Below are 20,292 nucleotides of genomic sequence, written 5' to 3' on the forward strand. Positions count from 1 at the left end.
GTCGCTTGAGACACATTCACACACACACACACACACACACACACACACACACCCATACACACACACACACCCATACACACACACACACCCATACACACACACACACACCCATACACACACACACACACACACACACACACACACCCATACACACACACACACACACATGGTCAGGCACGATTGATCTGAAGACGTTCTGGCGGTGGGCGCACTTCAAGGACTACGTGACGGCGGTGCTGCTGTTTGCGGTCGTGTCTGGCTCGGCCACGCTCATCATGATTGGGGTGCCCGCGTTTGTGGAGACGGTTGGCTTGGTGTCGCTGCTGCTGGAGGCATCGCTTGGCCTGCCCCAGTTTGTCAACAACTTCAAGAACAAGAGCACAGAGGGAATGAGGTGCGTCGCGGTGACGTTGTGGGATGTGCGCATGTGTGTTTGTGTATGTGTGTGTGTGTGTGTGTGCGTGTGTTTGTGTGTGTGTGTGTGCATGCATGTGTGTGTGTGTGCGTGCTCATATTATCTAGTTGCGTCGTCTAAGATCCTGCCTCGACCAAAACTGCCCGCATCTCAACCCACATGCCCCACTCCTTCACCACTCATTACCCTCCCTCCCTCCCTCCAATACAGCGTGGCCATGGTTGGCTGCTGGCTCTCGGGCGACATCTTCAAGACAACCTACTTTGTGCTGCGCTCCGCTCCGACACAGGTGTGAAGCAAAATGCTCGCTGATGGCGTGGTGGAGATGGTGAGGAGGTGATGGTGGTGGCAATTACAGGTGAGTGGGACGGCCGTCGATTTGCTGCAGCTGGTCGTTCACACACACACACACACACACACACACACACACACACACACACACACACACACACACACACACACACACACACACACACACACACACACACACACACACACACACACAGTTCTTTGTGTGTGGGTTGCTGCAGGTGGGTGTGGACATATCCATCCTGCTACAGGTGGTGATGTACTCGCGAACATCTTTTACAGCCACATCGCCCTCACGTGCAACGAAAGTGCTGCACACCCCCACCAAGCAGCTCACCCGCACCACCGTCATGGCGTGACACGCGGCAGTGGTGGTCGTGATGGTGATGGTGGTGTAAAGGCGACTGGGGGGTTAGGCAACCAGAAACCGGACAATGAGACGCCGCATTCGCTTGCGGTGTTGTACATCACACGATGCGTGCATGGATTGACATGATATGTTGGGGTAGCAGTCGCGTTGCATGTCAATGTGTTTCTTTCCGCGTGCTGTACACAGCATGGTGATGGTCTGGCTTGAGCTTGGGGTGATGCTTTTATTGCTGTCAAAGGGCAGACAGGTTGAAAACAACGACACGAACAGCACAACCAACACAACTGACAGTGGGTGTGGGAGGGGACAGACAAGGCACGACAACACTTGAAAAGGGTTATTTGCAAACACACAAACACACACACTCACACAAACACACACATACCCTTTTGAATACAACAAGAAGATGCGGCTCAGCACACAAGAACGCAACGCTCGTTCAAAACAGTACAAGCACGACTCCACTCAATACGTGACACAAGTTCTCCAACATGAACGGTGACGGGTGGTCACTGGAAGAAGGACGGGAACTTGGGCACCTCCTCTCCCCGAGCAACGGCGCGCTTCTTCTGCTCACGAGGGTGATATGGAGGGGGAGGGGGTTGCAACAACGTGCAGGCGAGGCGAGGTGAGACGCGTGTGAGGTGACGTGGTGCGGAAACGCGAGATATGGAAGAGAATGACGGCAACAACCAACGCAAGTGAACATACATAACGATTACAACTCAACCAGCACAAACGCAAACACAAAGGCGTACACATGCGAATGCAAGTAATCACAACATTCCGCATACGCAAGCACACGAACACACAAACACACACACGCACACAAACACACACACGCACACAAACACACACACGCACGCAAACACACACACACATGCAAACACACACACACACAACAAACACACACATGCAAACACACACACACACACAACACAACAAACACGCACAACAACAACAACAACAACAACAAACACGCACCATCTCAGAGATGGCGCCCTCGTAGATGATGAGAGGCACAACCAAACCCCACAAGAACCCCTGTCGTGCCGTCTTGGGTGTGATGCGGAAGTGCCGCACGGTTGTCTCGCGCATGGCACCCCATCGCTCAATCGCTGGATCAACCTTCAACCCGCCCATCTTCGTCCGTGTGCTTGTGCTCGTGTGTGTGTGTGTGCTTTCTTCTTGCTTGTCTCTCGTATCCGCTGCTGCTGCGTTGTTTTCGCGAGTGTGGAAAATTTGTTGGAAACATTCTCTTATTTTCTACAACCAATACGACAGCCACACAACCTGTTGCTGTTGACTGGAGGAAGGAGCAGCATTCACTGTCATCACCACCACCACCGCCAGCAATCATCACAGCAGCGACGACGACAAGCAGCGACCGGACGTTGGACGTGTGAAAACAAACAAGATGGCAGGAACTGGTGTGGGTGCGGCTACAGCAGCACTGGCGCTCATGTGTGTTGTACTGGCAACACCCTCAGCGGCGGCAGCGCACGTTTTGGATCTGCACGCACTCCAGCGCGCGACGAACATGAAAATTGTGCGCCTCTCGGATGGCTCCGAGGCAGTAGCTGATCCGAAGAAGCCGCAGGTCCCACCCCGTTTTCAATCGTCCATCATGGCCATCGCCAATGACTTTCCAGAGGGCGAGGGCCTCTTCTTCTACGACCTCGAAAACAAGGTGTTGTTGTTATTGGTCATTGTTGTGTGCGTGCGTGTGTGTGTGTGTGTGTTTTGGATTCTGTGTGTGCAGTATCCGTCTGTGAATATCTTTCGCTCACACATGCCTTCCTTGTGTCATTGCAGAACGCCATGTACAACACATCGCGACTGGAGCCCATCACCAGCTACACGCTCAACACCAGCTTCTACTACCTGCCGGTGCGTTTTCGTACATGCATGTGTGTGTGTGTGCACGTACATGTGTGTGTGTGCACGTACATGTGTGTGTGTGTGCACGTGCATGCATGTGTGTATGTGTTTACATGAGCGTGCACTTGCTCCTTTTCTGGCTCCCTTTCTATGTTACTGCTACGCCAGTGGAGCCAACCACGATGACGATGGTGACACTGTGCTCATTGACGCCACCACTGCACCCATGTTCTTTGGCCACCAGGATGTCATGTACTACGTCGCCAACGACGTGTGCAAGCCCATCCGAGACGGCACCTTCTACGACATGTTCGACTGGGTCAGGTCCTCCAAAACAAAGTACCAAGGTTGGTGTGTGTGTGTGTGTGTGTGTGTGTGTGTGTGTGTGTGTTGTCTGTGTGTGTGTGTGTGGATGCAGCTGAACAGGCATGTGCGCTGTTGTTGCACACCCCCAACGGCTTCGTCTTTCCCCATTCCACTGCGTTTATCCGTGCTTGCAGGCAAGCTCCAGATTGACGGGCGCACGTGCGACCAGTGGCTGTTTGTTGCGCCCACGGCCACCCTCACCATGTGCACCGACGGCAACACCCCCGTCCTCCAGTCCGTCTACTCCGACTCCACAAAGACCGTTCGTTTGTCTGCCATTGTGTGTGTGTGTGTATGTGTGTGTGTGTACATGCGTACCTGTGTGTGTGTGTGTGTGTGTGTGTGTGTGTGTGTGTGTGTGTGTGTCCTTGGTCACTAAAGGTCCCACTCGTGTGGATTTTCCGGCTCGTGAGCCTGCAGTTCCGATGTGGGTTACCATTTCTCGAACGCTCAAGGACCATTGGGTTTTGGGTCAGGATACGCCGTATACTTACCGAAGTTAGGGGAAGTAACCCAACTAGGTGTACAATTTTCGCTGCGGCGTGTTGCGGTACGACTAGGTGTGTGTGTGTGTGTGTGTGTGTGTGTGTGTGTGTGTGTGTGTGTGTGTGTGTGTGTGTGTGTGTGTGTGTGCCTGTGTGTGCCTGTGTGTGTGTGTGTGTACTTGTGTATCTATGAATGCGTGTGTACTGTATTCCTTTCCAACCTCAGACTCACCGGGTTTCACCCCCTTGCAACTCACACAACACGTGTTCTTTGCTTCCAACAGTCGCAGTCGTTTGTGTTTCACAAAGACTTTGCACCCCACCCGGACCCCTTTGACAAGAGCATCTTTGACCCTCCACACGAGTGCAACGTGCGACAACGCGACTGTGCAGTGTGAAGTTGCTCACTGCGTGTGCATGTGTGTGTGTGTGTGCAGAAAAGTGTGTGTGTGTGTGTGTGTGTGTATGTGTGTGTGTGTGTGTGTGTGTGAGTGCGTGCACACACACGAAGCCTTCCAATACACATGCGCGCCCCGTTTACACCACCACCACCACCACTGGTTGGTCATCAGGAGACGCCCGAGGTGTGCCCCGGCCCCGAGGAGGTCGAGACGCTGGACGCGTACATCTTCCACCCAAAGAACACAACCGGCGACATTGTCAACCAGGTGCGTGTGTGCACGTGCGTGAGAGAGAGTGTGTGTGTGCATGCGTGTTTGTGTGTGTGTTTGTGTGTGTATGTTTGTGTGTGTGTTTCCTTGTCAATTATGCTCTTCATGCTGTGCTGTGCACATATGTGTTGTGTCCTGTCAAGTGACGAAGCAGAGCCTCTCACGCCGTTGCTCCCCACACTCTGTAACCTCGCCCCCTCCCTTGAACCCGTGCACCTGTCTGCAGGATGTGGCTGACCTGCTTGGCGATGTTGTGTTCATCTGCACAGATGCCCTGAGCAACCACACCAGCCAGGACCAGTACGAGTACGTGTCCCACTACAAGATCGACGTCGTCAACAAGTGGGGCCAGTACGAGGTGCGCTATTCATCGTGCTGTATGTGTGTGCGTGTTTGTGGTCGTGCGTGTGTGTGTGTGTGCGTATGTGTGTGTGTGTGTGTGTGTGTGCACATGTGTGTGTGTGTGCGTATGTTTGTTTGGCGTTTGCCTCAACCCCTCCTTGTCCATGCTTCTCGTGTTAATTTTTAATCATCACTGTGAACTGCACCTTTGACGCATCTATCATCTCTATCTCCTCTCCACCACCAAGTCCTCCACTGACCTCCCCCCCCCCACACACACACACACACCACCACCACCACCACCGCTATCACCATCACGTCATGGCAGCAATGCAACGGGTACCCTGGCGCGTGCATCGGGGACCAGCTCCCGCCCGTGGGGCGTGAGGCGTCCTTTGGCATCAAGACACGCGGCGGGCAGTGTACCAACAACACTGACGTCGGCTCGTGGTTCTCGCTGCCGGAGTCTGGGCTGTGTCCACCGGGGGAGAAGCTCAGCCTGGCCAACAACTGCACGTGGCGCATCAACACGCGCGTGAAGACGATTGACGGCAAGTGCCTGCTGAAGGACCAGGGCATGTTGCAGTCGTGCGTGAAGGAGGCGCACGTGCCGTTCCCGCGCACAACAGAGATCCTCGTCAAGGCGTTTAAGCACGACGACAAGAAGAAGGGCGGATGCCCCAACGTCATCTGATGTGACGCGGTGTGACGTGGTGTGACGTGATGTGATCGCACACGCTTGGCCCATGTTGCTTCTGGAAGGAATGTTGTCTGTTTTGATGTGGTTGTGTGGGATAGCCGTTGGCGTTGATGCGTCGTATGCCTGTGTGCTTGCTTGTATGTGTGGCCTGTTCTTCTGTGTCGCTGGCTGTTGGTAGTGCAATCAATTAGCTTTCGTGTTCTGTATGAATGCATGTGATGCGCGTGTGTCTGTGTGTGTGTGTGTGTGTGTGTGTTGCTTTTCTGATGGATGGTAGTCGAACCGACCACATGGTGTTAACCGAATGAGAGCAGCAGCTTGGCATGAAATGTGTGTGTGTGTGTGTGTGTGAGAGTGTGTGTGCGTGTGTGTGCGTGGCATGGCACGACAGCACCACACAGCAGCCACAACAGCAACTTCAACCAACCAAACACCAAACAACAACAACAGCCAGCAACAACCGATATTATTCCCTGAAGATATACGCAAATTGTCCGCACTTCCGTCCATCTCAACGAACAACAACGACGAACAACACCAACCGCTTGCTTTGCGTCTCCCCTTCCATCCCCCCCCCCCTTCCCGCGACTGCAGGGATGGATGTGATTCACTTGACGCCAATCGAATACATTCAGGTAGGGATGGGTGGCATTGGGAGTGCTGTAACGTTTGTGCGCTGCTGTCCTTGTCGAATTAAGCATGTCTGACCCACTGACATTTCCTTGGCTTGTCCGTTGCCATGCTCCAACTCACACACATACACACACACACACACAAACGCACACACACACACAAACGCACACACACACACACACACACACACACATAGATTGGCAACACTGCAAAACACACGCTTGGCATCATCCCGTCGTCCTCTGGAAGGCCAGACAAGGTTGCATGGCCTTTGACGTGGACATGCGTGGATGCTTGACTTGCCATGGCTTGCTGTGTCTCTAATTTGGGTGTTGGTCTGAAGAAGCCTGTTACCGCTGACACGCGTTTGCCTTTGTGCCACTCCCTGTGTGCTGTTGTGAACGTTGCCAGGTTATTGTTGGCGACAACGATGGCGTCCTGACATGCTTTGGCATCAAGAAGCAACACCCCGTTGTGCGTAGGACAGAGATGCAGTGGAGCATGTGTGCGTGTGTGTGTGTGTGTGGCTGATGCACATCAGGTGCTGGAATGGACGCCATTTCTAACTCATGCTGCTTGCATGTGTGTCATCGCCTTTTCCTCTCAATCCCACACGCCCCCCTCACACACGGCATTCGCACACAGGTCCTATTCAAGACGCTTGGCGGCACGGCAATAACACGACTGGAGATGCTTGGTGACCGCGCCTTCGTCGCTGCTGGGTCCGAGGTCGGTTGCTCCCTTCACGCAACGATGACTTGATGTGATGGAGGAATGGATGGATGCGGTGATGGTTGCGGTGGTGAAGAGGCGTGGTTGTTCTTGGGGGGGGGTGCGTTGATGGCTGTATGTGTGTGTGTGTGCGTTGATGGCTGGGTGTGTGCGTGTGCGTTGATGGCTGTGTGTGTGTGTGCGTGCGTGTGTGTGTGTGTGTTTGTTGATGACTGTGTGTGTGTGTGTGTTTGTTGATGGCTGTGTGCTCACGAGCTTTTGCGTGCTGCGGCGGCCAGGTCCGCGGGTACAGCAAGAAGGGAAAGAACTTCTTCACAATGACGACATACATGACGGAGGCCATCAACGCAATGTGCGCCCATGTGCCTCTGTGTGTGTCTGTGTGTGTGCATTTACGCATGCACGTGTGGGTTGATTCGGTAATGCCTTTGACATGCAACACAATCAAAATGGACGGCTCTTAATGAGCTCACACACGTACACACACACACACACACACACACACACACACACATTTGTAGGTGCCTGCGTGATGGACACATTCAAGTGGCTGGAGAGTATCTGTACACGCATTTCGTGAACAATAAGGACGAGCATTCGTACATGGCATCAGACACCATCAGGGACATGGTTGCCATCCACCTTCCGAGCCAGCACGGCGCACCCACTGCTAGGTGCTGCTGCTGTTCTTGTTCTTGCTCTTGTTCTCGTTGTTATCACTCAACCGCTGCTGTTGTTGCTGCTGCTGCTGCTGCTGCTGATGATGATGATGATGATGCATTCACGAACCCGTACCAATTGACTCATTTCCCCACGCGCACGCGTTCACATCCACACCTGCATCGACCCGCTGTCATGTTGCCATCGACAGCACGAAACACAAGCTCCCGGTGCTTGCCTGCTCTGATCGCAGCCTACGAGTGCTCGAGGTAAACACGTCACACACACACACACATACACACACACACACACACACACACACACACACACACACACACACACACACACACCTCTGTTGGCGCCTGTGCGGTAGAACCACGACACCTCCAATCACCTCACCCCTTCCCTTCTTCACCTTGCCAGGGGTCGCGTGTTGTGGTGTATGCGGACCTGCCAGATGTCCCCGAGTGCCTGTGCTGCTTCGACGACCCCTCGTCCTCCGTCAAGGGCACCGTGCTCGTCGGCGCGGCGAATGGCACGTTTGCCATGATCGAACTCGGCAGGTGGGCATGATGTGGCGTCTGTTCGGTGCCCTTGTGTGTGTCTGTGTCTGTGTGTGTGTGTGTGTGTGTGTGTGTGTGTGCTTTGAGTGTGTGCTTTGAGTGTGTGTGTGTGTGTGTGCTTTGAGAGGCGGAGGCTTCCTTGTGGTCGTTGCTGTGCCGTATGCAAGGACACCACACGTAATCACATCACACACGGCACACGCGCGCGGCACACGCTTTGCAGGGACGGGTTTGAGGTGGTATGGGTGCACCGGGGCCTGGATCAGGCTGCCTCCGTGACGGCGATTGCGACGTACGATGTGATGGGCAGCGGAACACCAAACGTGCTGGTTGGTCGAAGTGACGGTGCTGTGGAGGTGTACACCTTTGAAGAGGACGGCGAAGTGGACACGGCCGGCCCGCCAACACTCGTCCACAAGACGGTGAGGGATCATGGTGTATGTGTGTGTGTGTGTGTGTGTGTGTGTGTGTGTGTGTGTGTGTGTGTGTGTGTGTGTGTGTGTGTGTGTGTGTGTGTGTGCATTGCTTACTTTCTGCTTACCCATCCCACCCCATTCACCGCCCCCACTTCATCATCCCTTCACCAACACCACCACCACCACCACCACCACCACCACCACCATCTCAGAGCGTGGGCTCCACGATCACGTCCATCGCTGGTGCGCGTGTGTCGAGCAGAGACCACGCCGAGGTGAGAAGTGACACAGCAGCATTGTGTCACGCGTTTGCCATGGCGGTGGTGGCGATGACTTGATGGTTCAGAACAACAATTCTTGATGTTTATGGAATGGAAGCACAAGACCATGCTTTGTGGTCAAACCACATCAACCCGGCATTTGTGGTCGGTCACATCCCCTGATGCCCCTCGCCATCATCGACACCAATTGAATTTAGGTTGTTGTTGTGACGTACTCTGGGCACGTTGTTGGCCTCTCGTCGGACCCGGCCCTCGCATCGGCAGAGAGCAGACACGCCGCACACGCCTCAGACGTCGACAAGATGAACACGTGCGTTGGTGTTCGTGCGTGCGTGTGTGTGTGTGTGTGTGTGTGTTCGTGCGTGTGTGTGTGTGTTTGTGTGTGTGTGTGTGTGCGCGCGCGTGTGTGTGCGTGTGTGCGCGTGCGCGTGCGGGTTTGTGTTGGTATTACCGTCTTGAAAATCATCCCATCAACCAAACCAAAACTCCACCACCGCCACCACCGCCACCATCATCGTCAGCCTGAACCGGGAGATTGCTGCGTTGGAGGAGCAGCTTGCCTCTGCAACAGACGCGGCGACACAGCAGTCATCATCATCATCATCATCGAAAGAAGCGCTGCCGTCCGCCATGCCCGATATCGACATCCTCTGTAACGTGAGACGCGCACGTTGCGTATGCGTATGCGTGTCTGTATGTGTGTGTGTCTGTCTGTCTCTGTGTGTCTGTGTCTACATATGTATGCGTGCGCTCTATGCACTGTCATCCGCTTGCACCACCTCCCTCCCCTCTATCACTTCGCTCACGCTTGTTCGTGCCGTTGCCGTGTATGTGTTCAGTTTGAGCTTCGAAGCCAGCTCGCCAGCTATCTCCTCTCCATCGAAACCTCCGTTTCAATCGACTTTGTTCTCCTCCAGGTTAAGCAGTGTGCACATGTGTGTGTGTGTGTCTGTGTGCGTGTGTGCGTGCGTGTGAGTATGTGTGTGTGTGTGCATGTGTGCATGTGATCACGTGTGTGTGTGTGTGTGTGTGTGTGTGTGTGTATGTTTGCAGCCGTATGCACAGCAATCTTCTCGCGACCCACCTGTTCCTCCATCCCTTCCTTCTCTTCCACCCCATCCACCCTCTCCAGTCGAATGTCCCGCTTGATCTGCTTGACGTCAGCCACTCAAAGGCCGTTGCGTCCTTCACCAGCGGCGGCTCCGTGAGTTTCACATGGTGGTGGTTGCGATGATGATGGTGGTGCGAGTGTGAGTGGTAGAGATGGCCACACTTTTGAACGTGGGCCACCAAAAGCTAGAGCTCAGTGGCCCCGCACCCTTCCATTCTCACCACCACCACCACCACCACCACCATCAACTGCCCCTCCACCGCCACCATGATCAGGATGGCAGCGCGGTGCTGGCCACGTACCGCTGTGAGGACGGAATCACAAAACTCGATGTCCGCGTGAGTTAATGATGATGGTGTTGATGGTGGTGGTGATGATGATGATGATGATGATGATGGGTTGAACGCGTCGTCATGCAACATGTTCGTGGCCTCGACTCAGTTGATCGACAACTCAACACGATTCATGCACACACACACACCAACACACACACACACACACACATCGCACACACCAACACCTACGCCATCACGAATCAACCAACATCTCCCCCCAATTGCTCAGCTGCGCTCGATTGAGGGCCAGCACGGCACGTTGAATGTGTTCGTGGTCCCGCGCACGAAACCGAAGATTGCACACAGGCGCGAGCTGCCGATTCGCGCGCTCGCACTGCACGAACGCTCGCTCAAGCCCATCGACGACGCAAAGTGGGGTGATTGCGCTGTGTGTGTGTGTGTGTGTGTGTGTGTGTGTGTGTGTGTGTGTGTGTGTGTGTGTGTGTGTGTGTGTGAGGATGACATCTCCGCCCAACGAATCTGCTTACAACGCTTCTCACTCTACCATCACTGTCAACCCCGCCAACACCATGATCACGTGTCATCGTCAGCCTTGTCAACAAGTTGGAGATCAACGGGTCGTTTGCTCTCGCTGACGTCCACTCCTGGCTCGCACAGTGTCTCCCTGAGGTAGACGCGCTGTTGCTTACACCCGCGTGCATGCGAAGTGCGAGTGCGCGTGCGTATCTGCCTGCTCACCTGCTCGTCAATCCACCTCTCTGTCTGTCTGTCGAAATTTTCATGTTCGCATCCCTTCCCTTCCTACTTGACTTGGTTAACCATCCTTTATCCACCACCACCACCACCACCACCATCGCCATCATCATCGTCATCATCATGTCCAGGTTCCATCGCGGCTGCCAACGTCGCCCTCCGTCTCGTACGCGTTCCGCTCCACGTTCATCGGCACCGCCCTCACCTGCACGCTCGCGTCAGTGCCGCGGCTCGCTGCGGGAGCATGTTGACCTGTTGTTTGGACGTGGTTGCCTCGCAACGCACATAAAACACATACGTGCTCACAGAACACACACACGCACACACACACACACACACACACACACACACACACACACACACACACACACACACACACACACACACACACACACACACACACACACACACACACACACACACACACACACACACACACACACACACACACACACACACACACGTGCCTGCTCATTGCTCTTGTGGGCAGGGACGGGAATGCAATATTTCAGTAGGACAATCTGTCCACTCTCGCCAAAGTCAAGGACATCATTTAGCACAGCGCAACTGCACGCAACAATCACATTGACAGAAGGTAAGGTTGGTGTCGTGTGTGTGTGTGTGTGTGTGTGTGTGTGTGTGTGTGTGTGTGTGTGTGTGCGTGCGTGCGTGTGTGTGTGTGTGTTTGTCGCTTCTCATCTTCTTTCTCCGTTCATGAGTCTCGCCTGCCTTTGTTTTCGCTGTCCATGCCTCGTCCCAATCGACTCACCACACCATGCAACCCTAACCCCCCCCCCCTCACACACACACACACACACACACACACACACACACACACACACACACGCACACACACACACACACACACACACACACACACACACACACACACACACACACACACACACACACACACACACACACACACAGATGTTGATCCGCACTCGTGCGTGTATGTGCTGGAGCGCTTGGCGCCGAAACTCGAGCACCAGATTGATCTCATGCGAAAGGTCGAAATCATCCAGACCCTCAAGGTGAGCACGCGTTGATGTCGAGAGGAGAGGCCGACATGGGGCTGTCGCGTTGTGACGGTGTGTGCAGCAAGTGGTTGCAGTGGAACCAGCGCTTGCTCGTACGATGCGATGAAAGCACCCTCGTGTTGAAGTCCACACGCCATCACCACCACCTAACCGCCATCATCATCATCGCCGTCATCAGGAATTGGAGACGCAGGAGGGCGGACGCGAATCACTCTCGGCGGAATACCGCGCCATCCTCGGTACCGTCACGCACATGCACACATGCACGCATTTGCTGGGGCGCTGCTTGTGATGTGTGCGCTATGTATGGTAACCCAGCCTCTCCCCTCGCCTTTCTCTTACCCCACTCACACGCACACATACACACTTGCACGCACATCCACGTTTACCCAGAGCACGCTGCTGAGTTGATGGCGGAGTACGAGAGCCAGCCGTGTCAGCTGGAACGCCTCTACGGTGTCGTCACCGACCTCTTCATCGACAAATGCAAAGCCCTCGTGAGTGGTGTTGCTCTTGCCGGTGGTAATGGCGCTGTCGCCTGTGTTCGCGATTACTTGCTCGAGCTCGCCATCCTGATGTACACACACACACACACACACACACACACACACACACACACACACACACACACACACACACACACACACACACCGCAGGGGTTGAACGGCAAGCCGCATTTGGTGACGCTGACGGCGATATTGGACAACTACGACTTCAACAGTCTCATTGACTTTTTCGAACACGAAATCGAGTAACGACGCGATTCGCTGTGCGTGTTCGTGTTCGTGTGTGTGCGTGTGTGTGTGTGTGTTCATTGCTTGCATGCTGTTGTTGTGCCTGGAGCTCTTTGTGCATTACACGTGTGTTACTTTCTCGACATCTTTACGTGCTGTGTGGCATTGACGTTTATGAACCAATGCAGTCATCATGAACTCTTCAGCATCAACTGAAAACAGAAAAAAAAAACAAAACACATATCGTGGACAGAAGAACACACAGTATGTTCGAGGGAGAAGAAACAAGAGAAAACAAACGAACCAATCGCATCTGCACCAACATTTTTGTTCCCCTAGCGCCATGGTGAAGACCAGCCCAACACAGCACAAATGAGGGAAAAGACAGCACAATGCGACTACAACTTCAGACAAAATTTGGCGAGACACGCGTCAAACACAAGCACAGCGACTTGAAATGCACAAACACAAAGAAAAGGCCCAAAGCAAAATGTGATGACAAGTGACAACGGGGATATCGATGAACCATGCATGCAAAGAACGAAGAACAACAGCAAGCGGCTCTGGCCGCCTCCAAAGGTGAAGAGGAGAGGAGAAAATGAGGAATGAAGAGGAAGGTGAGGAGTTGACGGCACGTAAGGAGCGACAGTTGACATGAGATGAGATGAAAAAGCGAAGACAAACAAACACAAAGGATGAGCAGTAACATGCGTATGTACCACAATACCATCACATGAACTCTATAGACACGGGTAAACAAAATAAGCACCGCATCAGTTGCGTTCGGTTAACGAAGCACAAACACACGCACGCGAGCGAGAGTGTAACGAACGAAAGCAAAGCATTGAAAAAAATACGAGACGATGCCGTGGCAGCAGCCACCCTACAGACACTGACAAAGAGAGAAGAAAACAACAAAACCTTCAAACTCAACTGAAACCAACGAGGCTATTTCATACACACATAGAAAGGACAAGCATAGAGCGTGCGATGGCACAGACGATGTCCATCAGACGTGTTGGCCACAGCAGCAGCACCAGTGCAGCGCCAACGCGTCCTCTAACAGTCTGAGGAGACGATACTGGAAGTGCTGTGGTCGTGGTGGTGGTCGTCATCCCCATCCGTTGGGTCGATGCTCAGGTCAGCTTCCACGAGCGACGTTGGCGTGCTCAGGCCACTGCGCAGGTAGTCTGGCGGCGGGCTGATGGGGCTCGCGGTTGCGCTGCGCGACGTGTTGAGCGCCAACTGCACGTCGTCCTGGGCAATGCGGTTTGTGTGCCGGCGGCTGCGTCGGGCGCGCTGGCGGGACGGCGACGGCGGCGTGTTGGGCGGCGTCTGCTGTGCATAGCGCGCCACGATGCCCATGTCATCTGGACAGTCATCGCCCATGTGCACGGAGATGTCGGGGGACACGGCCCGCCCGTTGTCAAACGAGACCACGCGGGCTGCGGAGTGGCGGTTGCTGAGCCGTGGCAGCCGCAGCTTGAACGTGGACGAGGACTCACCAACGGTGTCGGCCAGGGACTTGGTGCTCTCCATTGGAGGCTCGTTGCGCATGTCCCACATGGAGCTGACGGTGGACGAGTCGCCAGCACCAACGCCGGTTGTGCCCGTGCGCTTGTGCGTGCCTGACGATGAGTAGTCCTTGGCCTTTGCGTTGAGCATGGTGATCTGGCGGCGCTCGAGCTTCGTCTGGGACGACAGCACGTACGCCTCGCGCACATTGGTGTGGCGCACGACATAGTGCACGAAGATGAAGATGCCCTCGCCAAGCGTGAAGATGGTGAAGAGATACTGCAGGGCAATGTGGTCGTTGAACAGCGCGATGATGGCGAAGATCCAGGAGAACCCGAGGATCCACATGAACGCCAGGCCGGCAATGACGGTTGTCTTGAGCTGCACACGCTGCTTGATGTTGGCCAGCACCCGCACGAGCACGACGGTGTTGATGAGGAGGGACCCGGCAAACGGGACGAGGAAGGCGTAGCGAAGATGGGAGGCCATGTCGATCCAGCAGTAGGATGAGGTGCTGTAGTCTTTGCGGTCCAGGAACACACACACGCCAACAATGGCGGCGCACGCGGTGTACACGTACATGGCCAGCTTCCACGTGGCGGTGTTGTTGTTGTTGTTGAAGACGGAGACGAAGGTGCAGTGGATGTCATAGGCGATGCACAGCATCCACCCGCTGATGGCGAGGAGGCAGAAGTGCAGCAGCAGCGCCACCAGCAGGCAGACGGCTGAGTTGTCATGGAGGTCTGGCTGCAGCACAAACTGCAAGAGCAGCTGCATGAACAGCAGCGGCACGCACATGTGCACCACCAACTTGTGGTGCTGCTGCACGTACGGCTTCTTCCACAACGCCATGTATGCGACGATGGTAAGCAGCAGGCACAGGCACGACAGGCCCGTGCCAATGTACGTGAGGAGCGTCAGTCCCTCCTGCTCGGCAGAGAGCGCGCCACCAGCGACGGCGCTGTCTGCGTTGGTGACGAGGATGGCAAAGCTCGTCATGTGCGTGCACGTGCACGTGACCTCGAGCGTGGGCATCTGACCGGCGGCCACGCGCACAAACGACGAGGCAGGCGATGACGATGATGATGACGAGGGGTGGGGAATGACGGCGACGTCGGAAGCAACGCAGCCCTCGCCCGCCCACGCATCGGTGGCTGGATCCCACCACCTGCAGGACGGCGCAAATGGCACATACATGGAGCTGGTCGTGTCATCCAGGCACACGGGGCCATGCACGGCAGGGTCGCACTTGCGGGTGAGGGTGGACTTGAGCTCCTTCACGCCCTCTTGGATCAGGGCCGCGTCCTCGCTGCTGGTGTCGATGGGAAGAAGGGCCACGCGGAGAACAAGCGTGGTGTTGTCAATGCTCGCGGGCGCAACGCCCACAATCTCCGCAGATTCTGCCAGAATGGCTGGCATCTCAAACCCGGGCGACATGTAGCGGCTGAGCATGGCGGGAACAGCCGTGCTTGCGGGCAACGACGTCTCAAACGTCATGGAGAAGGAGAGGCCGTTAATGCCGCTGGTGTTAACCTTGGAGCCATCCGCTGCTGAGACGAGGCTGACGTCGATCACTGGGGAGGCCACGGCAGCCTGGTTGGCGGGCAGTGTCTGGCTGCTGCGCTCTGGATCAAAGTACAGCACAGACACGACGGTGTCGTTGTTGTTGGCGGTGAACTCGGCAGGAAGCGGCACCTCAGCCTGCACACGGCGACCGCTGGGTTTTGTGGACGCGTACTCAAAGATGCGTGTTCGGCTGACAGGCGAAAGCACCACCTCCACGCCTGCGTCTGGCGTGGACGAGTTGAATGCGCCCGTGGCCCTGGTCACTGCCCCTGCAAGCCGGTGCACCATGCCGAGCAGCGCGCCCGTGAATGCAAACGGGGACGCGGTGTCGACGGTGACGCCCGTGTCAGCGAGCTGGCTCTCAACCTGCGAGGCGTTGAGATCGAGCGATGCGGCGCCGGACGAAAACGCCAGCGTGTTGAAGCTATCAAACACGCGGTCAAGCGTCTCAGGTGTGACTGTGCGGTTGCTGTACGCGGCGGTGTTTGCAAGCACGGCGAGCGTGCGCACGCTCTGCAGGACAACGTCCTGTCGGGCTCTGATCTCTTCTGGTGTGAGGGGGGCGGTCGACGTTGTCGGTGTGGATGAGTTGCCCAGGATTCGTGCGGTTGCGTCATTCAGGGCATCGGCGATGTCGTTGGAAACACTCTGAACATCAACGCTGTTGCCATTGTTGCCGTTGTTGCCATTGTTGCCGTTGTTACCGTTGTTGCCGTTGTTGCCATTGTTGCCATTGTTGCCGTTGTTGCCGTTGTTGTGCGCGTTGTCATTGGCGTTGTTGTTTGCGTGGCTCCCTGACTGCACCAGCCCGTCAGCGATGCTGTCCAGCGCGTCTGTCACATCCTTCAAGCACGCGCTCGCGTCGGGCTGCAGCCATGTCCCAAACCGGCTCCGGATGCACACGTCTGCAGCGTGGTTGCATGTTTGCATGTTTGCATGTTTGTGTTTGCGCGTGTGTGAGCATGTGCATGAGCGAGTGTGTGGGCGCATGTGTGACCGCGTGTGTTGTGAGTGAACGTGAATGCAAATACGATACAAACACAAGACCACACGGCCTTGAACGTGCTTGTTCAAGAAAGGGAAATGATTGCGACAAGCGAAAGAGATACGCCACAAGAACAGCAACCACAACATCACCACATGTGTGTGTGTGTGTGCGTGTGTGTGTACCTGAGCCAGCACGGCTGGTGCCGACGGAGGTGAGAGTGCAGCAGATGCGAAAGACGCGACGGGTTGAGCCTGCACTGCACGGCAGTGAGTACAGGCCGCCCTAAATCCGTGACGCATGTCGGAATGGTGGTGGTGGTGGTGGTGGATTGGTGGTGGACATGCAATGGTGAATCGTATGAAATAAAGGGAGGGCAGGTGCTCGCGTGTGTGCGCAGTGATGATTTGCGTAGTGTGCCATGACAGAGATTGGCACGAACATAGGTGTGGTGTTGGTTGGCTTACCGTGGGAGCATGTGGCCAGTTGTCCGTTCCCGTATGGTCAGCAGCGCAAGACCTGCACAGCCGCAAGCATGCGTGTATGCGTGTGTATGTGAGTGTGTGTGTGTGTGTGTTTGGGACAAGTGGATGGGTGTCAGGAGATGTGAAAAACGCAGGCAAACACATGGACAAACAATCAATCGACAAGAGAGCATACACGCAAGAAACAAGCCGGGGGCTGGTGTGTCAGAGACCCAAGGAGTGCTGGTGCACACGTACGTGGTGGACGATGTGGGAATGAATGTGGTGGTGGGGGCGGTACTTGACGAAGTCGTGGTGGTTGCTGTTGTTGTTGAAGTTGTTTTTGTTGTTGTTGTTGTTGTTGTTGTTGTTGTTGTTGTTGAAGTTGTTGTTGTTGTTGTTGAAGTTGTTGTTGTTGTTGTAGAAGTTGTTGTTGTTGTTGTTGAAGTTGTTGTTGTTGTTGTAGAAGTTGTTGTTGTTGTTGTTGTAGAAGTTGTTGTTGTCGTTGAGCAGGGTGGGGCGGTAGCAATCATTCCCTCCCTCACATTGCGTTAGTTTTTTATGTATATCCCATCCTACCGTACTTCGGAGCCCTAGTCCAGGACTCAAGCGCGTCCATTCCCGTAGCTTGTGCTTACAATCGCTGGAGCATTCCGCATCTCACGACTCCTAGGCGATGGCGGATTGCTCGTGGACGCATGTACCCTCCCAGAGGTCAACCGATCAATGATAATCCAATCGTTGCCCGCGTGATGCAGCGTAGTTAATATCGGAATGGGTACGACAGCGTTCTCAGCCCGAGATTCGCTAATGGTTGCACGTGTGTGTGTTGTTGTTGTGTGTGTGTGTGTGTGTGTGTGTGTGTGTGTGTGTGTTGTTGTTGTGGTTGTTGTTGTTGTTGTTGTTGTTGTTGTTGTTGTTGTAGTTGTTGTTGTTGTAGTTGTTGTTGTTGTTGTTGTTGTCGTAAGCACAACACCATCTGCAAGGCGGAACATCACAACCATGAGGCAATCAGAAAGCAAACACAACCACCGCACTCAACTGGCACCAGCGCATCCACTGGTCACATCATCAGCAGCACCGTTTCCATCGTGTCACATGCATGACGCAGCACTCACTCTGGAAGTCGACGGCACAGGAGAACCCGACACAGCCGCGGATGGGGAGGCGATGCATGAGCTGGCGCGGGGTGAGCTGGCCGGAGAGCACGGCCACGTTGTCAATGCCGAGGCCGTCGCAGACTGTGTAGCCCGACCCAAGCTTGAACTGGTAGCGCACAAAGACGTGCGGGGTCGAGTGGTGGTAGTGGCGGTGGTGGTGTGTGCATGTGAGAAATGGAGGTCATACACGTGTGGGGAAATGTCATTGCAACGCACTGACACCAAACGCTGTCAAACAACACCAGCGCGGCAGGCTCAATCACACTGGTAGAGGTTCAGCACAAGCGCACCTCTGTGCCGGTGGCCAACGAGCCGACATTGACCGCTGCTGGCGAGGAGGCGATCAGGATGCCGTTGCAGTAGATGTACATGCCCGAGGCGCCAAACGACACTTGGAAGTGGTTCCACTTGTTCGTGCTGATGGTCGAGAAGATACCATCCCTGCATACAACAATACCGAGGATGTGGTGATGGTGGTGGTGGTGTTAGTGGTGGTGGTGGTGGTGGTGGTGGTGATGGTGATGGTGGTGGTGGTGTTAGTGGTGGTGGTGATGGCGGGAGCATGCTGGTTAGGGGGAAGGGAGGGAATAGCAGCAGCGTGTGTGGTCTGGAATACATCAAGCACCAAGCCAATGTTCGTTCACATCAAACAACGGCCAAGATCCCAGGATGATTGCTTGCAAGCATTGCGAGGACGTACCATGAAGACGGAGCAGAGAGATCGCCAATGGTGGCACCCGTGGCATCGGAAATGTACAGGTGGGGGATGTTGTTGCTGGCCACCTCAAACTTGACAATCTGATTGCCGTTGCGGAAGCGAAAAAGGCGCGTGGTGTAGAGGAAGTATAGGATGTTGGAGGGGAACTTGACCCACATCGACACCGTCATATCTGATGGCAGCGCAATCCTGACACGCGCGAACACGCACACACGATCAACACGCACGCAAACACGAGCAATGGAAGCGGGAAAAGCGGGCGGCGTTGAAGTGAGACGATGGGATGAGATGAGACGAGTACTCAACGTGTATTAATGTGTTTGTGTGCGGCTGGGGACACTTTTCACCTCTGCATGTGTGCACACATGCATGTTATCGTCTTCGCAACTCACTGCGTGGCGAGGTCCGGCAGGCAGTCCGTATCGATGGTGAGGTAGTTGTCGCCGTTGCGGTCGTCATAGAAGAGCCAGCACGACGTTGATCGCGTCATTGCCCCAAGACCGCTCATGCTGATGTCAAATCAGTGGCAGTGGTGACAGATGCCGTGTCACGTGAGCACGTGGGAGGTGTCACGTAGTGCAGGTGTGTGTGTGTGAACGTGGTGGCAAAGGAGGTAATTATCCCAGAAGAAGTGGGCATGACATGGAAGGGCAAGTGCACATGCCCATCAGCGTACTCGTTGTTGTCGAAGGTAAAGAGCTCAAAGACATCCGGCTCAGCAGCACACGTGAGTGTCTCTGTGGTAGTGGGTAAGGGATTGCAGTTGCACAACATGAGCATGCGCCACTCGCAACAAATCGCACACACACATACACACACACACAAGCACACTCACGCACATAAACACACTCGCACGTGTGCGTGCACGAATATCATTGGCCACGGCATGGGCACGCACCGAAGCCAAAGTCGTAGGTCGCGTACTCATCCTGGGCGCACTCCCCATACGTGAGGGTGATGTCGAGCTTTGCACCAGAGGGCGGCAGCTCGGAGGCGAGAAATACATCCGCCTCAATCACCAGCGCAGGCGGGCCAGTGTCTACAGATGGTGGATTGTGTGTATGTGTGTGTGTGTGTGTGTGTGTGTGTGTGTGTGTGTGTGTGTGTGTGTGTGTGTGTGTGTGTG

The 20,292-nt window shown here is 54.9% G+C and overlaps 6 protein-coding genes across 6 annotated transcripts in view; 3 read left to right on the top strand and 3 right to left on the bottom strand.

The window, feature by feature from the left end:
* Nucleotides 1-1,366, top strand: part of PTSG_09817 (uncharacterized protein) — a 2,126-nt gene extending 760 nt beyond the window's left edge. The window contains exons 3-5 of the mRNA XM_004989117.1: nt 175-394; nt 626-704; nt 922-1,366. Of these exons, the coding sequence (XP_004989174.1) occupies nt 175-394; nt 626-704; nt 922-1,083 (461 nt within the window). The 3' untranslated portion in view covers nt 1,084-1,366. The remainder of the gene's footprint in view (nt 1-174; nt 395-625; nt 705-921) is intronic.
* Nucleotides 1,302-2,326, bottom strand: PTSG_09818 (uncharacterized protein). The gene is made up of 2 exons (XM_004989118.1): nt 2,079-2,326; nt 1,302-1,663 (listed from the first exon to the last, which is right to left on the bottom strand). Exons 1-2 carry the CDS (start codon nt 2,235-2,237, stop codon nt 1,604-1,606), a joined length of 219 nt encoding a protein of 72 aa, XP_004989175.1. The 5' UTR covers nt 2,238-2,326; the 3' UTR covers nt 1,302-1,603.
* Nucleotides 2,327-2,367: 41 nt separating this feature from the next.
* Nucleotides 2,368-5,802, top strand: PTSG_09819 (uncharacterized protein). Its single transcript, XM_004989119.1, has 8 exons — nt 2,368-2,784; nt 2,910-2,984; nt 3,220-3,322; nt 3,476-3,603; nt 4,111-4,197; nt 4,399-4,494; nt 4,724-4,855; nt 5,168-5,802. The coding sequence occupies exons 1-8, from the start codon at nt 2,512-2,514 to the stop codon at nt 5,531-5,533; spliced, it is 1,260 nt and encodes a 419-aa protein (XP_004989176.1). The 5' UTR covers nt 2,368-2,511; the 3' UTR covers nt 5,534-5,802.
* Nucleotides 5,803-6,135: 333 nt separating this feature from the next.
* PTSG_09820 (uncharacterized protein) lies at nt 6,136-12,779 on the top strand (the record flags this gene model as incomplete). Its single annotated transcript, XM_004989120.1, has 23 exons — nt 6,136-6,174; nt 6,369-6,431; nt 6,584-6,646; nt 6,818-6,901; nt 7,183-7,256; nt 7,426-7,578; nt 7,776-7,833; nt 7,988-8,127; nt 8,351-8,549; nt 8,756-8,818; nt 9,022-9,134; nt 9,346-9,481; nt 9,664-9,741; nt 9,957-10,028; nt 10,211-10,273; nt 10,500-10,642; nt 10,822-10,900; nt 11,116-11,201; nt 11,500-11,579; nt 11,915-12,018; nt 12,203-12,263; nt 12,418-12,521; nt 12,681-12,779. The coding sequence occupies 23 exons, from the start codon at nt 6,136-6,138 to the stop codon at nt 12,777-12,779; spliced, it is 2,154 nt and encodes a 717-aa protein (XP_004989177.1).
* Nucleotides 12,780-13,817: 1,038 nt separating this feature from the next.
* On the bottom strand, nt 13,818-17,821 carry PTSG_09821 (uncharacterized protein; the record flags this gene model as incomplete). Its single annotated transcript, XM_004989121.1, has 4 exons — nt 13,818-16,744; nt 17,010-17,083; nt 17,292-17,343; nt 17,590-17,821. 4 exons carry the CDS (start codon nt 17,819-17,821, stop codon nt 13,818-13,820), a joined length of 3,285 nt encoding a protein of 1,094 aa, XP_004989178.1.
* A 230-nt stretch (nt 17,822-18,051) lies between these two features.
* Nucleotides 18,052-20,292, bottom strand: part of PTSG_09822 (uncharacterized protein) — a gene marked incomplete at its 3' end in the record, with an annotated part of 3,576 nt that continues 1,335 nt past the window's right edge. The window contains exons 3-9 of the mRNA XM_004989122.1: nt 20,065-20,205; nt 19,843-19,903; nt 19,559-19,675; nt 19,149-19,355; nt 18,739-18,889; nt 18,407-18,554; nt 18,052-18,095 (exon numbers count right to left, since the gene is read on the bottom strand). Of these exons, the coding sequence (XP_004989179.1) occupies nt 18,052-18,095; nt 18,407-18,554; nt 18,739-18,889; nt 19,149-19,355; nt 19,559-19,675; nt 19,843-19,903; nt 20,065-20,205 (869 nt within the window). The remainder of the gene's footprint in view (nt 18,096-18,406; nt 18,555-18,738; nt 18,890-19,148; nt 19,356-19,558; nt 19,676-19,842; nt 19,904-20,064; nt 20,206-20,292) is intronic.

The sequence above is a fragment of the Salpingoeca rosetta genome (assembly GCF_000188695.1).
Source record: "Salpingoeca rosetta unplaced genomic scaffold supercont1.31, whole genome shotgun sequence".
In the NCBI taxonomy this organism is placed as follows: domain Eukaryota; class Choanoflagellata; order Craspedida; family Salpingoecidae; genus Salpingoeca; species Salpingoeca rosetta.

Coding starts and splice junctions, on each gene's coding strand:
- PTSG_09818 (XM_004989118.1), bottom strand. CDS start 2,237: ATGGGCGGGTTGAAGGTTGATCCAGCGATTGAGCGATGGGGTGCCATG. Junction 1,664..2,078: donor AGGGCGCCATCTCTGAGATG/GTGCGTGTTTGT, acceptor CCTCGTGAGCAG/AAGAAGCGCGCCGTTGCTCG.
- PTSG_09819 (XM_004989119.1), top strand. CDS start 2,512: ATGGCAGGAACTGGTGTGGGTGCGGCTACAGCAGCACTGGCGCTCATG. Junction 3,323..3,475: donor CTCCAAAACAAAGTACCAAG/GTTGGTGTGTGT, acceptor CCGTGCTTGCAG/GCAAGCTCCAGATTGACGGG. Junction 3,604..4,110: donor ACTCCGACTCCACAAAGACC/GTTCGTTTGTCT, acceptor TGCTTCCAACAG/TCGCAGTCGTTTGTGTTTCA.